At 42.7% G+C, this 17,325-nt stretch overlaps 1 protein-coding gene across 17 annotated transcripts in view; it reads right to left on the minus strand.

Annotated features, from left to right (window-relative positions):
• Positions 1-17,325, minus strand: part of PTPRF (protein tyrosine phosphatase receptor type F) — a 717,955-nt gene that overhangs the window by 183,229 nt on the left and 517,401 nt on the right. For all 17 annotated transcript variants that reach the window (XM_075832637.1, XM_075832636.1, XM_075832645.1 and 14 more), the window contains one exon: positions 5,602-5,758. In XM_075832637.1, coding sequence (XP_075688752.1) covers positions 5,602-5,683 — 82 coding nt within the window. In that variant the 5' untranslated portion in view covers positions 5,684-5,758. The remainder of the gene's footprint in view (positions 1-5,601; positions 5,759-17,325) is intronic.

Here is a 17,325-nt window from a genome sequence, read left to right on the forward strand (position 1 = left end):
TGTACAACGCCCACTTGGTCTAAAGTAAAAACACGCCCAGTTGGGCATTAAGAAACTAATTAGCATAAAGCTATAATGTGGTGACAGAGCCTCTTTAAGGGATGACTCCACCCAAAAACTTGTTGACTTGATTTTTAAGGTCCCATAGGGTATATAACCGTATCCTCTATCTATTTTCTGGTATTTCATCATATTTCTGCTCAAGTCTTTTACACCCTAAATCTATCAGTTTCTGGATAAATGAAACAATAGACGTGCGGAGGAGTCTAGCAACACAAAATTGTCGTATTCTAAAGCTGGATACTTTTCATCCTTTTCACTGTAAGTGTTTTTCTCCCAGCTCTGGTTCATTGTACTTGACTGGGAGTATTCAGACATGACGAGTGATATTTTATGCAGACTTCCACTTCAAAGTTCAGAACTTTCAGGCAAAGTGCTATTGTATGGAAAGATGTCGAAAAATAAAAAGTTTTACAAAAATGAGTCAGAGTCACCAGTTTTCTCTTTTGTCAGAGATGATTCCTTCCTTTAACCACATGATTTTCTCTGGAGCCAAATTGCATAGTCTAAAAATTGTAGCACTTTCCTGTGATTGCACAGCGGCCGGACGAGTCTTTTCTGGCTAATAGTACCAATGGCAACACAAGACATTAGTTTGTCCCAATAGCTTTAACTGACAAAGTCTAACACTAAAGCGCAACTTTTATCAGATCACAATTTACTCAATCCTTAAAATAGATTATTAAAAATTGCTGGTGATTGCATACACAGACACAGTATTTATGACAATGCAATCTATCCTTTCATCAGAGACCAGCGACATAACACTGAGAATACAGCCTATCTATTCACCAGAGAGTGGTGACATCACTGAGGATGCAGTATATACAGTCACTAAAGACAAGCAGCGACATCACCAAGAATGCTATCTATCCATTATAAAGCAGCGGTGAGATCACAGAAAATGCAGCCTATCCATTCACTAGGGAGTGGTAACATCACTGAAAATGCAGTATATCCAGTCACTAGAGAGTAGCAGTGACAAGACTGATTATATAGCCTATCAATTTACTAAAGTCCAGAAGTAACATCACTAAGAATGCAGACTATCCATTCGCTAGAGAGCAGTGACATCACGGAGAATGCAGCCTATCCATTCGCTAGAGAGCAGTGACGTCACTGAGAATACAGACTATCCATTCACTAGAGAGTAGCAATGACGTCACTGAGAATACAGACTATCCATTCACTAAAGAGTAGCAATTACGTCACTGAGAATACAGACTATCCATTCCGTAGAGCGCAGTAACAACACAGAGTATATAGCCTATCCATTTACTAAAGACCGGAAATAACATCACTAAGAATGTAGCCTATCCATTCACTAGGGAGTGGTGACATCACTGAAAAGGCAGTATATCCAGTCAAGAGTGCAGCGATGAGAATGTAGCGGTGACATCACAGCCTATCCATTCACTAGAGAATAGCAATGACGTCACAGAGAATATAGCCTATCCATTCACTAGAGAATAGCAATGACGTCACAGAGAATATAGCCTATCCATTCACTAGAGAGTAGCAGTGACATCACTGAGAATGCAGCCTATCCATTCACTAGAGAGAAGAGGTGACATCACCGAGAATGCAGCTGAGGAAGTGTAATAGAGGTCACGTACCCAGAATCCTCACAAATTTTACAAGCAGTACAAAACAGTGCCACACCTTTTACTGCACATCAGTTATTATCTCCGGGTCCCATGTAGAGACAAATATTAAACAAGCTGGTTAAATAAAGTTGTGTTGCAACCTTAATCAAATTCAACGGTACAAGCGATATGAGCATCCCAATAATCAGCTTAAATCCTGAGATAATCCTACGCGCAGAGTTATTGCCGCCCTGCATGAAAATAAACACGTTCTAATCATAAGTCTATGGGAATTATCAGGACGAAACGTCACAGTAAATCAACCTTATGTCAACAATGGGGAGCAGAGAAACCAGGAGGTATTAATGAAGGTGTTTTACGGTGATCAGGTGAGAACGCGGGTTATATTCTACCTGAATTGCTTATAAATTAATGACTCGATTAGAGTACTCAGCATCTTAAAGGGCTATACCACCTGTTTATGTAATCAATATAATAATACAGCACTAGAGGTAATCTAAAAGAAAAACCTCTAGAAACATTTCCATCCATAGGTCTTGCTTCTATTAGCGCCCATATTCTATAAGTTGCACTTGATGCCGTGGCCCTTTAATAGACTAACGTGGGCAACATGTTATCTAGTGTGAATTCTGTCCTAAGGTGGAATTACTCTTGAATAAATTTATAAAATGCTTCCCTCTCTCTCGTTTGGAGACAACTTCCATCGAGCGCGATGCATTTAATTAACTAGAACAGTTTTTAGCATCTCTATTAAAGCAACTCTGCCTCCAGCTGATGAACACTGGGTGGGTTTCAAAGCGAAAAGCAACCAAAAACCCATGGAGCGTCCCCCGGCTGGAGCCGTACAAGAGCGGCTATGGTGAGGACGGGACGATAGATGGGCCAGGGATGAGTAAGCGTCACTTAGGAGCTGAGACTTGCCAACGGCCATCCAGGAGTAATGGAAAGTTTCTAGCAGAGAGCTAAACACTGAAACCAATTTAAAACAAATAGCGCCGTGTTCCCCGTCTCCGCTCTGATGCCGCCTTCTTTCAGGTTTCGATTCGTGAGAAGAGACATTTTCAGGTAATCTTCTGGACAAGAAGGGGTGGGGATGAGGCTGGTAGGCAGCGTAGCATTTTTTTTTTAAGCTATTAAGTTTCAGTAGAAATGAAATTCTTTGAGCCCAATCCGTCCTTGTAGCGAGTCCCTAAAAGCAAACTAGATACGGCTGACCCAGAGGAAACGTGTAAACAATCAAAGGGAATCAGCTGAGCGAAGATTTAATGGGCTTACGGTCACCGTGACAGATAAACTGACAGGTCACCGGGGAAACAGGACAGATTTTCTTATTTTCTATTATGGCGCTTCTTTCTTTCCAGCTTCCAACATAAAGGAAAAAGGAAATCAACCTGTTATTTACCGGTAAGTTCAGTCACGTCTCCATCTAATTACCATGTCAGCAGAACGGCGCGGCTTTGCTTCCCAGTCTTTATGAATGCAATGGGCATTTTACTAGCAGAGGATAAAACATTGTAGCAATAAAAGCAGGGACACCATCCCCGTAAAATAATATTACTGTTTATACCATGAAATAATATGAAAAACAGGTCCAGACAGACACTTGCAGTTTGCAGAATGAAAACTTGAATGAATAGAGAGGCTGTCAAATGATAGCTGTTCTGTTTTCCCATTCTTATGACGCTTCAGCTACGGGGCCATGAGGGAGATGCTCTATGATAAATAACTCACTGTCCACAACCTGTTCTCTGCTCACGCTTATATTCACTAGTTGTAATTCTTATATGCTCATCGGATCGCTGGTTCGTAATTACTAAGAGGTAAGGCCTCCAAAAATATACGGTCCCTCTATGGCAGTGCTAGCTGTTTTACTGCTGGGATTATTTCATATTGTGATCATGCACTCCTGAGATCCACCATGCTGACATACCAAATACACCATTTCATCCGTTATTAGTGACAACCACTCCAGTTGTCACAGCTCCGCCCCCTCACTGAATAGTGGAATAACTCCTTTTAATGTAAAGAGAATGAGTGAAGATCTGTTGTGATTTGTGGTTCTTAGAAACTGATCGGATCCTTTATTAATGAGATTATTTTGCAAAGAAACAGTTATGAAGGAGATCAGCGGTGACAATCCAGAGAAAAGCGTGTAATTACATGGAAGCCTTACATATAAATTCCTCAGATAAAGCGGCACAGAGCAGGAACCAGAACCAGCCAGTTCATTATTCCCATAGACTTTTAAGTCTTGGGTCCTCTCCAGCACAGTCTCACATTGAAGAGCCACTTATCTCCTGCCCCGTCCCGGCTACGCCAATGGATTTACACTGTCCAAGCGGCTGCGCTAAGCAGTTTTAATTCACGTGAAACACAAAACAATACAAAAGCCGGATGCTGCGGAGAAGCCTAATAATGATGCAAATAATTATATTATACAGAGTATTACAAGAAGCGAGCTATTCCAATCCGCAGAACAAAGGCCTCGCTCCATGTGAAGAACAGCACGGAGACGGCTTTAGTAAAACAACTCAATAATACACTTACAGATAAGCGGCCATTGTTACATCGTTTGTGTAACGCTCACAACAGCCGAGGCCCAAGAACGAATGAGACAGCGGAAACACAGACGTGCGATAAACTACTGCGCCAAAGTATCCTCGCTTTCCAGTGACCCCTGTGCTGACAGTCCCTATTGTGATGCACAATTCTGTCCCAACCACACCTGAAAAGGGATCTAGTCTCATATGTGCGTCAGGGCCCTTTTACACGGGACAATTATCGGGTTCCGTGAACGCTCGTTCCCGATTATCGCCCAGGTTAACGATCAGCCGATGAACAAGCAAACGCTCGTGCATTGGCTGATCGTATGGTTTCTGCAGCTTAAAGTATTATAGTTATCGGCAGCTCATCTCCTTGTGTAAACAGGGAGACGCGCTGCCGACATGATGGAAATGTATGAGGAGGAGCGATCGGAGTAACGAGCGCTCGTCCCCATACATAGCTCCTTGTGACAGGAGCAAACGAGCGGCGATCAACGAGCGGTCTCGTTGATCGGCGCTTGTTGTTACAGACAAAATGTGACGGTGTAAAAGGACCTTTAGGCTATGTTCACACGGGGTCTTTTGCCGAGTTTTTTGACGCGGAAACCGCGTCGCAAAACTCGGCAGAAACGGCCCGAGAACGCCTCCCATTGATTTCAATGGGAGGCGTCGGCGTCTTTTTCCCGCGAGCAGTAAAACTGCCTCGCGGGAAAAAGAAGCGACATGCCCTATCTTCGGGCGCTTCCGCCTCCGACCTCCCATTGACTTCAATGGGAGGCAGGAGAAAGCGTGTTTTCTGCCCGCGGCGCTCAATGGCCGCGGGCGAAAAACGGCGCGATAATTGCTATTCACACGGAGTATTTTGGGGGAGGAATATCTGCCTCAAAATTCCGTTTGGAGCTTTGAGGCAGATATTCCTCCCCCAAAATACTCCGTGTGAACATAGCCTTACTCAATGAGTACATGTATTAAAACACAATTTCTAATCTCCTGGTAGATCCAGGACAGACAGGACAATGCCTGAATACGGAGAAACTTGAGGGCCTAATAAATTGTATTGCAAGATTTCCTCAAAATTATGTGTACTAACACCCATGTACATGGATGGGCTGCAGTGCAAAGAGCCTCAAAACAGACTAAAAATGTGGACGTCATAGAGCTGGGTTCCTGTGCCTCTTGAAAATAGCCAATATAGTAAGAGTTTTACATAGGGCTCAACCATCCCTACTACTGCTACATAGAATAGTGCATGCAGCGGAAACTGACATTGGGATCAGAACCTTCACCGGCTCCATTATTGGGCTCACCAGACACTGAATTTGTTTCCATGCTGAATTATGGTGCAGAACAATGTAATAGTGTAATAAAGAGGGGACACGATGGGAACTTACTGTCTGCTTCAGTGGCGGTGATAGTAGAGAAGAGGAGCAGTGCCAGGACGATGATCTGGGTCTGGGGGGAGTAAGGCACCATATTTATAAGCGGTCTCCTCTCCAGGCCTGGCGTAAGGTGGTCAATTCATCCGGCGGTGTAGTGTTAGACGCACTCCTGCATAGAACAGAACAGAGAGGTTAGAATCTGATGCATCAGGAGAATATGGAGCAAGAAAAACAATAACAAAGGAGCGCTTAGTCCAAAAATGCAGAAAACAACACAGTCCTTGAGATATCCTCTTCTATCACATTGTTTAAAAAATTATTCAGCCATTACAGCTCCCACAGGAGTCATCACCCAGAACTCCCGGACTCCTGCAGTCATACGGGAGCTGGAGAAAAATAACTATGTGAGTTACAAGCCAGAAGTTTAGGAAAACTGTGAGGCAACCTCGGTGCATGTGGTTATCAAAGCCATATTGGGTAGATGGAGATAGAGATAGAGATAGAGAGAGAGATAGAAGGAGAGAGATAGAGAGAGAAAGAGAGAGATAAAGAAAGAGAGAAAGATAAAGAGAGAGAGATAAAGAGATAGATAAAGAGATAGATAGGGAGAAAGAGATAGATAGAGGTAGATAGAGATAGAGAGAGATAGAGATAGAGAGAGATAGAAAAAGAGATAGATAGGGAGAAAGAGATAGATAGAGGTAGATAGAGATATAGAGAGATAGAGATAGAGAGAGATAGAAAAAGAGATAGAGAGATAAAGAGAAAGAGGTAAAGAGAAAGAGATAAAGAGAAAGAGAGAGACAGAGAGATAGATATAGTGAGATAGAGAGAGAGAGATAAAGAGATATATATGAGATAGATAAAAAGCAGTAAATAGGCAGCACTCACACAGACTTATAGTGAAAAAAGAGGGTGCTTTATTGACCCCAAAAGTGAAACGTTTCGGCTCACACAACCTGAGCCTGTTTGAGAAAGGCTCAGGTTGTGTGAGCCGAAACATTGCACTTTTGCGGTCAATAAAGCACCCTCTTTTTTCACTATAAGTCTGTGTGAGTGCTGCCTATTTACTGCTTTTTATCTAGAGGGACAGTGGTCAGTTCCCGAAGGCTTGCACCCCCTTTCATTTAAGCCTGTGCTGCTGGATTCTATTTTTGTAGATGATAGATAGATAGATAGATAGATAGATAGATAGATAGATAGATAGATAGATAGATATGAGATAGATAGATATGAGATAGATAGATATGAGATAGATAGATATGAGATAGATAGATATGAGATAGATAGATATGAGATAGATAGATATGAGATAGATAGATATGAGATAGATAGATATGAGATAGATAGATATGAGATAGATAGATATGAGATAGATAGATAGATAGATAGATAGATAGATAGATAGATAGATAGATAGATAGATAGATAGATAGATAGATAATGAGATAGATAGATAGATAGATAGATAGATAGATATGAGATAGATAGATAGATAGACATTTTGCGGCAGCAGTATATATCAGGCCACCTCTTGTGTTACATAGTAAACCTTGGCTATATATATATATATTGGGAGGATGGGAATACTGCATTATACAGCAACCTGTTTATTTTACAGTCGATTGGCATAAATATAAGTTAAGAGTTCGAAACCGTCCAAAATAACAGTGATCATCGCTGGCAATGTGTAACCGGTATAAATGATCACAAAACATTGTATTATCCTGGAACAAGTCAATTATCATCCTACTCATCCCCTGTGAATCCTCCACCTGCACACCGCCCGGCCTGTCAATCATTCATCCTCCTGTCACATTGGACGCAGGATCCAGCCTTTGTCTACCGCTCATGGTTACATGACAGATTCCATTAAGAACATCAGCGGGATCACCCCGGAGCAGAGCTTACAGTCCTCCATACCAGATGCATAGATGTTCCAGGGCCCCTATGCAAAACCTTTACCCGGGTCCATGCCAAGCTGTCCATAATGTCATAATAGGGAATTATATATATGAAGGTATAATGGTGACATTATGCCTATGGGCCCTAAGCCACAGCGGCTAGAGCTCCAATTGTAAATGCAACCTTTGCAACCTTTATGCTTACACCACTTTCTATACAGATAACCAGTGCAGAGTGGAGGGGGCTCCTGGCCCCTAAGTGGCTTAGCTCCCACATTCCACTATAAAGGCATTCAATTCAATGTAGATGTGTAACCACAGAACCCAAGAAAATACGAGTCCACCGCATGTCCCCCCCTGCCCCCAAAATCTATGGATGAACAGATGTCGCACTGTCATCTCCACTCCATGATTTCCTGGGGAGCAACAGAAGGAAGACATTATTAATGAAGGAGGCTCTTTCTATTATTCATGTACAAAGACTGATCACTTTCATATGAACTCATTCCCTGAAACAAAATCTAAGCAGTTCTGGCACAGGAGCGGACCACCGGCAGCGGCCAGAAAGTTACTAGGCCACAAGAAATGGAAGCACTTTGTATTATACATAAAGAACTTATAAAGGCTTAGTTGGTAACATGGTGCAAGTATAGGACTGCCGGGTCTAACAATATCCACAGGGAAAGAAATATGGAGTTTTAGAATTTTGAAAGTCATTTTGCTGGTGGAGCCCGATCTCAATATCTCCGGCACCATCGTATCTTATATACTGGCACAGGATACAAAGTGGGGCTTTATAAGAAGTCTAAAACCACCTTAAAAAAGACCTTCCCAATTGAAGAGAATATATATTATATATATATATATATATATATATATATATATAGATGGAGGATAATACATACATATATATATATATATATATATATACACACACACACACACACACACATACACATATATATATATATATATATATATATGTAGAGAAAAAGCAGCACTTCGTAAATCTAGTTGCTGGTGCATACAAAAAATAATACTGCCATATACAGCCCTCATAATACCCCCATATAGTGGTCAAATAATATGAAGTATCTAAGTAATGCCTCCTTTCTGTATAATGCCTCAATTCATGTCAATGAATCCACACACCATTAAATACTGGGGTTCCTGTGAACGGGTGGCCCATTAGGAGTTGGGATCCCTGAGCAGTTGTCCAGTTCGCCACCCCATAAACCCACCCTGTCTTTAATATATATTTATTACAACTTATATTAGTCTATGTTTGATTTTGCAGCATCCTCTTTCTTTGTGCTCGATGTAGCAGAGCTCTGTACAAAGCAGCCGTCCTGCAGCCCCAGACGTTGCCTCTATAAACTGATTAACAGCCTCTTTCTGTGCCAAAAGTGGCACTAAATTATTTGACGGAAAAAGTAACGTTGTTTCCAGTGACACCAGAAGATCATTTTATAGACTTAATCATTTCAAAATGTTACTCTCATTACATAATGTATGCCGAGGAACTCTGCAAGAGCCGGCCAAGTAAACTCTCACTCTATGAATTCCTCTCTTATTATAGCGTCCGATTTCCTGGATACCGGCTATGATTGTGTGATATGTTTGTGCATTTGAAGGGTTTTATTTTAAACATGAGCCAAAGTGAATCTACAAAGAGCAAAATAGGTCCCACTGGAAGCACTGTCACATTCTCGATTTGCTATGGAAAACTCACGTCACTCCAGTAATCCTGCACATTGCACATAATGACTTGGCACAAAAATTCACACGCTCAAATCATGGATAGAGTTAAGTAGACCAGGAGACAAGGGCATGCATAAAAGAGAAGAGGCCCCACAGAAAAACTACCCCCTCAAGCAAGGAACTGCCCCCCATCCCTTGGCATAGAAAGAGGGAGTATAATTCCCAGACAGGGTCCCACTCCCATATTTACCATTATCCAAGGTCATAATCGCCAATAGGGACTGAGGTCAACCTAAGCTGGAACCCCACCTCTTCATGTCTATGCTGCGTCTATGGTATATATACTTTAATCTTGAGTATCTTTAAGTCATTGAATCATTTTCTATAATCAGATTGTACAAAAAAAATAACAGTTTGCTAGTTAGATCTATTAGATGGCCGCCATTGCTGCTTTCACAGATGTTATCCAGAATTCCCACATCTGCCATTCACTCTGGGTGACCCTTCCATTTGGAGCGGTCCTGTCAGCCATATGATGTTAGGTCACAAGAACGTAGCAAGTGGCCAATAAAAGTGTGTACAGAAAGTGTAAAATGTAGCAGGTGCGGTTGCGTGATGGGAAGTTGTTAACTTATGAATGTTACAATACGTCTCATCTTACCGGATCAGCTTGTGTATCAGGTCAGGGGATAGTCGGTGAATCTGCGGCCAAATGTTAATTATCTATCAATTCCAGAAGTTATGGCAGAAGGGAGATCCGTTCCCTCCTTTTGGGAAATATTAATATATTGGCCAAACTCAGAGGTTACTTGGGAGGTTCCAGGCAGGAAAAGTAATTTGGAACCGTTCCTTGATGCATCATTAATCAGGATCTTCCCATAATGAACGGAGGACGGTACCGGGGAAGTGCGAGTCTATTGGGCTCTGAGGTCCATCATCGAGCTGTGTACTCAGCAGTTCAGCAACCACAGGTAATAGCAAAGTGCAGCATTACATCAACGCCATTCCTTCCACGGATGGAGAGCTGGCTGTGGTCGGAGCTGGAGACATTTCGGAGCCTGGTTCCTTTGAAACCCCCCCACGCACTGGCACATATCCCAGCACAGTGCCACGCTGCCTGCTTCACACAGAGGAGAATGTTCTGAGTTTCCCAGATTTACCAAAGTCAGTGAAGGGACATCACGAAGGTCAGCGGACGACAGACAAGTGAAATTTACAAATATGTACAACCCGATCCTAAAGCCGGGAACAGACGTAACAACTGTGATCCACAATTGGAATTGATCCCATATTTCCTCCCCCTGGATCATTGATATATATTCTGATATTCAATGTAACAATCATATATCTTGTGCAAAATTATTATGTCAATGGTCCTCTTAGATTCTATCATCCACCAGCCACAGAGATGGCAACCTCCTTGCATGATTCTCCACAAACCCTTAGGAAGAGTTCACACATGGCAGAACCCTCAGTCAGTGACTTATCTCCCGCAAGTATTCCAACATGAAATCCAACATTCCCGATCCCTCTTTCCCCTAAGATATGCCAATGGAGGAGGGCCAGGAGACCCTATATACACTAGATAGTCAGCTGGTCCCACCAAAATCGTCCAGCTATCATCTAATGGGCATGGCCACCTTTAGCGGAGGGTCTGCTATGCAATAATTCCCAGGTCCGGTTATATATGGATGTAAATGTCTCAGCACTGCAGATATGTGTCAAAGTAGTGATCATGGGGGGCATCCTTTCGAAGTTACCCTTGCACCAGCTTGAAATGTCTGATAACCGTGAACAATGATTTTCTTTTACTTGCTCAGTCAATTGAGAGAAGCTATAATATGGGCCAGGTATACCAAGGTGCTCACATCACTGCTTTTGGCACCTGATAAATCAATAATTATAATATGGCTGAACAGGTCCCAGAACACCGTGAACTAAAATATTGCATTTCACGTATTGGGGTCACGCTAAGGTGTAGATACCACTTTCACAGTAACGCAGGATAAATTGATTGAATTGTCCAGCCTTCTCTGGGAAGAATAAAACCCTTTATATTCAGTATGCCAAGAAATCACAAAAAACTGGATCGATAGTGTGAAAATTGAAGTAATAGCGGATGGTAAAAGGCTCTGGTGGAGGTCACGCTCCTTTCAGAAGCTTCCCCTGCGACTCGACGGCCTGACGACGACATGGGTTAAGGATCTGCTGCTGAGTGAAGACGAGAGGGATGAGGCTGAAACGGCGGGGAATAGGTGGCAATCATGTGACCGCGTCACAACCGCTGCCATCAAAATCTCTACTGTGCCAGGTCCTTATGACACGGATAAATACGCAGATTTCTTGCTTTTATTTACCGCTCTGAAGATGCTGTAAGCGCGGCTGCTCTGGGGACTGCAGAATCTTCACACTCCTCCTGCTGTAAGTAATCCATCCACACATTAACAGCCTGTTACAAGTTTAACTAGACACTAAACACAGATAAGAGGGGAGAAGAAGAAAAAAATAATCAAATCAAACCCACAGTCCCCAGAAGACTGAGAATGCGTCCTCCGGCAGCCTCCGTTATAAAATATTCAGCCGGAAGCAGAGGAGGTCTGTGAAGAACCAGAAACCCTATTAAGAAACAAGTCTTTTATATGTGGTGTGGGGATAGGTTCCTAGGGGGAAGCAGGACTGAGAACCAGAACAGATGATATATCTATTTACAACACTCCTTGCCTCAGGAGCTTACAGTCTTATTCCTTACAACTAGTCTCATGGGTGACCAACATCATTCAGCACTGAAGGAAGAAATCCATATAAATGTGGAGATGGTTCCATTGCAAAATTGAACCCGGGACCCCAGGGCTGCTGAGCTCTTCACAGTAAAACTCGGCTAAAACCGAAAAAAAAAGACATATTGGCCCAGAGTTACAAAGCCGTTCAGAACAATTTTAGACCAAATTTTTGGGAAAATTTGCAAAGTAACGAGAAAAGTTGGCACGGCCACTAAGGAGATGTCGTTTAGGCCAGATTTATTAAGTACAATAAGTATAAATTGCTGAAATTGTTGTGCAAATCTATGTCTGTTCATTGCAGGCATGGATTTCCTTACCGTCAGACTGCTGAAATGTGACAAATGCGTGTGTTTTTTTAACAAATTTGGCGCAAAACAATCCAATCACTTTCTTTACCTAGACTGGTGTATAAAACAACAGTCTTACTAAATGTGGGCCATTGTGCCCAGAATGGTTCACTGCTATAAAAATGGTCCACACGTCATAAATGCACATGTAATAGTAAAAACACAATAAGGTCAGGAAGTAAAGGATCCCATTAAACGGCCATAGGATAACAAGTCCCTATTAGCACATGGGAGTAATCTTCTCTCAGTGCCTGCCTTTTTGCTCTTATAGCCATAGTCAGCATCTAGTTTGCAGAACTGGGGACCTGAAATCAAATCTGACCTATGTAATATGTGCATAGGGTTTGTATGGTGACCTTGTTTTTGTGGGTTTTCTCTCGGTCACCCAGGTTTCTCCATATACCAACATTAAACCTAAATTAGGTTCATTGGCTCGCCATGAAATTGGCCCTAGTGTGTGCATTGGACCGGTAGATGTTTGTGAGCCCAATGGGACAAGGACTGATGTGTATAAACCAGTTATACGTACAGCGCTGTGAAATATGTAGGTTGGATAACACATATAGTTAGGTGACACAATCTTCATGATTTGGGTTTTGCTGCCACCACATTGGATTTGAAATGAAACTACTGAGATACAACTGAAGTTTAGACTTTTAGGTTTAATTGAAGGGGTTGAGCAAAAATCTCCAGTGAAAGGTTTAGGAATTGCAGCCTTTTTTCTACACAGCCTCATTCCAGGGGCTCCAAATTAATTGGACAAATTAACATTCAAATAAATAAAATGGTTTTTTTAAGTTTGTGTGGAATCCTTTGCAAGAAATGACGGCCTGAAGTTTGGAACCCATGGACATCACCACACGCTGGGTTTCCTCCTTTGTGGTGCTTTGCCCGGCCTTTACTGCAGCGTCTTCACTTGTTGCTTGTTTGTGGGTCTTTCTGCCTTACGTTTTGCCTTAAGCAAGTGAAATGCAGCTCGATCGGGTTGAGATCTGGTGATTGACTTGGCCATTGCAGAATATTCCACTTCTTTGCCTTAAAAACTCCTGGTTTGCTTTTGCAGAATGTTTATGTATGATTTCTTCATTTTTTTCAGCCTAATGATGGTCGGTTTCACTTGCATTGAGAGCTCCTTTGACCTCATGTTGTGGGTTCACAGCAACAGCTTCCAAATGCAAATGCCGCACCTGGAATCAACTCCAGACCTTTTACCTGCTTAATTGAAGAGGCAGCTACATATTAAAGAGCTGTAATTCCTAAACCTTTCCTCAAATTAGGATGTGAATACCCTCAAATTAAAGCTGAGAGTCTGCACTTTAAGCCCATAATTGTTATATAACTGTATTTTCAATATGTTTTGGTAAAAACATGCCAAAACTTGTGTCACTGTCCAAATAATTCTGGACCTTACTGTATGTTACATGGAATGACGCTCAGCGCACCCGATCACATTTGAGGTTTAGTGATGTAATAATGGGGAGGATTGGGATCCTAGGGTAGTGTGGTAGCTGATTTTACAATCTTTTCACGTGCCGAGCTCCACAATCTGCACACCTGGTGTCATTAGAATCTGATTCAACACAAACACTTTGTAGCACTTAGGAGGGAAAGCAACAGTAATTTTGCCTGCTGCCAAAAAATAAATTGCAAAAACATACCCCTCCTATTTACATTGTTTTTCTTTTTTTACAATTCTTGTTGATCTTCATGCTGTTTTTTTTAAAGACAGGCAGAACAGAAGACATTTCCACAGAGAACATGTCAAATCTGCCGTAAATACGGATAATAGATAGAGAAGACCCAGAGTGCTGAAAGGTTCGGTATCCCCCAATAAGGATGGGGCAGGGGACCTAGACAGGTAAGTGCCCGGCACACACACAGAACACATGATCTGCTCTCAGACACTGTACACACACAAACACACATTTATTGACAGACAAATATTCATTTTTTCCGCTCATTTGGAGGAGACAAGAAGAAGCTGTCATTCTTGACCTTTTCCTGTAGAGCCATACACAACCTGTGAAGTGCATTCTGGGTAAAAGTGTGGGTGTACTCTTCAGCTGCTTTGCAGAATATACTATACTGCTTAAAAGGCAATTCCAAATTTGCACTAAATTTCCTTACTATAGTCGATCTACTGGCTCTGTTACCACATTATAAGTGCCTCGTCTCCTACATAATCTGATCGGCGCTGTAATGAAGATAACAGTGGTTTTTATTTTGAAAAACTATCATTTTTGAGCAAGTTATGAGCAATTTTAGATTTATGCTAATTAGTTTCTTAATGCCCAACTGGGCGTGTTTTTACTTTTGACCAACTGGGCGTTGTACAGAGGAGTGTATGACGCTGCCCAATCAGTGACCAATCCGTGTCATACACTTCTCATTGTTCCAGCCCAGTGTTACAGTTTGATTGTGCAGTGAGAGAAGCTGGGCTGGAACAATGAGAAGTGTATGACGCTGATTGGTCAGCGTCATAGACTTCTCTTTACAACGCCCAGATGGTAAAAAGTAAAAACACGCCTAGTTGGTCATTAAGAAATGAATTAGCATAAATCTAAAATTGTTCATAATTTGCTCAAAAATGATCGTTTTTCAAAATTAAAACCAGTTATTATCTACATTACAGCGCCGATGAGATTATGTAGGAGACAGGGCACTTATAATGTGGTGACAGACATCTTGAAAATAGTCCATCAGGAAGTTGCCGAACTTCTCATTACCAAATGATAAAGGTATAGTCCAACAACAACAACAATCCCTATTTAATTTTTATAACCTGCAATAAGAACTGGGGGGGGGGGTGACCTTTTGGACCCCATCGTTGCCGAGAACATGGGGCCTTTAGTCCCTGATCGACTAGAGAGCAGGACAAGCATGTGCTGTCTCTCTGCATGGACTTATATAGGGGGTTCGAAACGGTATAAATGCAGTTGTTGCAGGACAAACCCTTAAGGCTTTAAATACATAAAAGTTAAACTGTTTTAAACCATCTCCAGCGCTGCACAGACATCAAACTAATTTTTGTGACTGATAACGGCACGCTGCAAGAGGCGGAAGAGAAATATTTCAGTGCCCCACTGTTTTATCAGGATGTGCAGACCCCAGGAAGGAGATGAACACCTTAAATCCAGTTCTTGTGGTGGAGAGAGAAGAAGCGGTGGGGAGGGAGGGGGGGTGAAGGTACTTGGGGGACGCTGCTTATATTTCCAGGCGCTCGGAATAAGCAGAACTGAGGTTTTAGCACAAAAAAATCCTCTGGAAATACAACAAAGGCCAAGTGACTGAGAGCTATGCGAAATCCCAAAGCTGGATTACTGAGGCATCCAATTGGGTAGTGCCTGGCACCGCTAATACAAGGCAGGCGGCTTAAGATTTGCTTGTTACAGGCGCTTTGCAGGTTCCTTTACAGGCTGTTCGCTTTCCCACTCTGTACCCATTAATGACAATTTCGCCCCGGCCTCGGTAGATTCAGCGTCTGCTCCAACTTCCTGTTTGCTGTAAACGCCGCAGACCTGAAGATACCAAATCAATAATTCTACCCTATAAATAGTGCCAAGCAGCTGAAAATACAGGGACACGTTAACGTGTACCCAATATCTGTGAAAAATGCCGGCCGACGTCAATGCCCATGGGAATCCAGGAAGTGTAGGACTAGAACAATGGACATCGGTGAGGTACTCTGTGACTCACGCCTCGGTTTCATAGTCAGTTGCATGAAGTTCAATCCAATGAATATTCCTACACAAGTAACAGATGCCAAGTGACCACCATGAACGGCCATCATTACGGTCACCCATCTTTTCAAAGACATAGTGGTCATATAAATTGCCATTGTTATTATTGGTAGGGTCATGCAGCTTTCCATAAATCCTGAATGGCAGATACAAGTGCATTATTATACAAAGTTCCAGTCACCCTCCCCATCTACTGCTCTGCTTGTGTCATTCTTCACTGTAAGGTCTCATTCACACGACCGTAATGATGTGCACGGGCCGTGACTTGCGGCTCGGACGGCTGTGGAGTGTCACCCGCGGCCGCCCACATGCAAAACACGGCCGTAATAAGACATGTCCATTCTTTTTGCGGTCCAGGCTCCTGGGCAATGCACGGACCGTGGAAACCACGGTCGTGTGCATGGGCCCATTGAAATGAATGGGGCCGCAATTCAACTACAGATTTGCGGGTGAATCGCGGCCGCAAAATTACATCCGTGTGCATGGGGCCTAAGGCTGTGTTTGCAGTCTGCTTGGCGTATGCGCCAGGAAAGCTGCTGTTGCATACGTCAAACATATCCATAGGACCCCATTCACACAACGGGGCCAAAAGAGCGTCATTTTGGCCTTCGTCAGGCCGATATACCTTTTTTTCAAATGTGTGGAATAGCTCTAATCCAAACAGATTCATCCTGCAATAAAACGGATACCGCGCGGTTTACTTTTTTACATTTAACATGGGAGCCTATGGAGGACGGATGCCACTGTATGCCAATATAGTGGCATAAGTCTGAGAAATACCTTGGGAAAAACCCCCAATATACACTACAAACGCAATGTGAATAGCCCCTAATCCCGGCATTAAAATTTCCATGGACTTCTCAAATTGCGCAATTTAAAGGGGTTTTCCAGAGGCTAGGTCATCAATACTTGATTGTTGGGGGACTGACCTCTGGGACCCCCATCGATCAACACAATAAAGGTGCTGCGGAGCTCCTAAGAGCGCCACATCCTCTTCACTGATCACATAGACGCAGCGGCTCATCCATAAGCGGGACTCTGCCTGGTGCTGCAACTCATCCCACTGTGGGGCAAGATGCAGTTCCATGCACGGCGGCGGGTCGGAACCCCCCGGGTCGAACACTGATGGCCATTACTAAGGATGAGCCATCAATGTAACTGAAGTTGCCTAAAATGCTCTCTGACGTTGAGATGTAATTGTTTTGCATCAGAGGAATCTGGGATTAATACATTTAATTTAGAGGAAATTACTGAAACAACGGCA

Source organism: Rhinoderma darwinii, chromosome 7, assembly GCF_050947455.1.
Source record: "Rhinoderma darwinii isolate aRhiDar2 chromosome 7, aRhiDar2.hap1, whole genome shotgun sequence".
Classification (NCBI taxonomy): domain Eukaryota; kingdom Metazoa; phylum Chordata; class Amphibia; order Anura; family Rhinodermatidae; genus Rhinoderma; species Rhinoderma darwinii.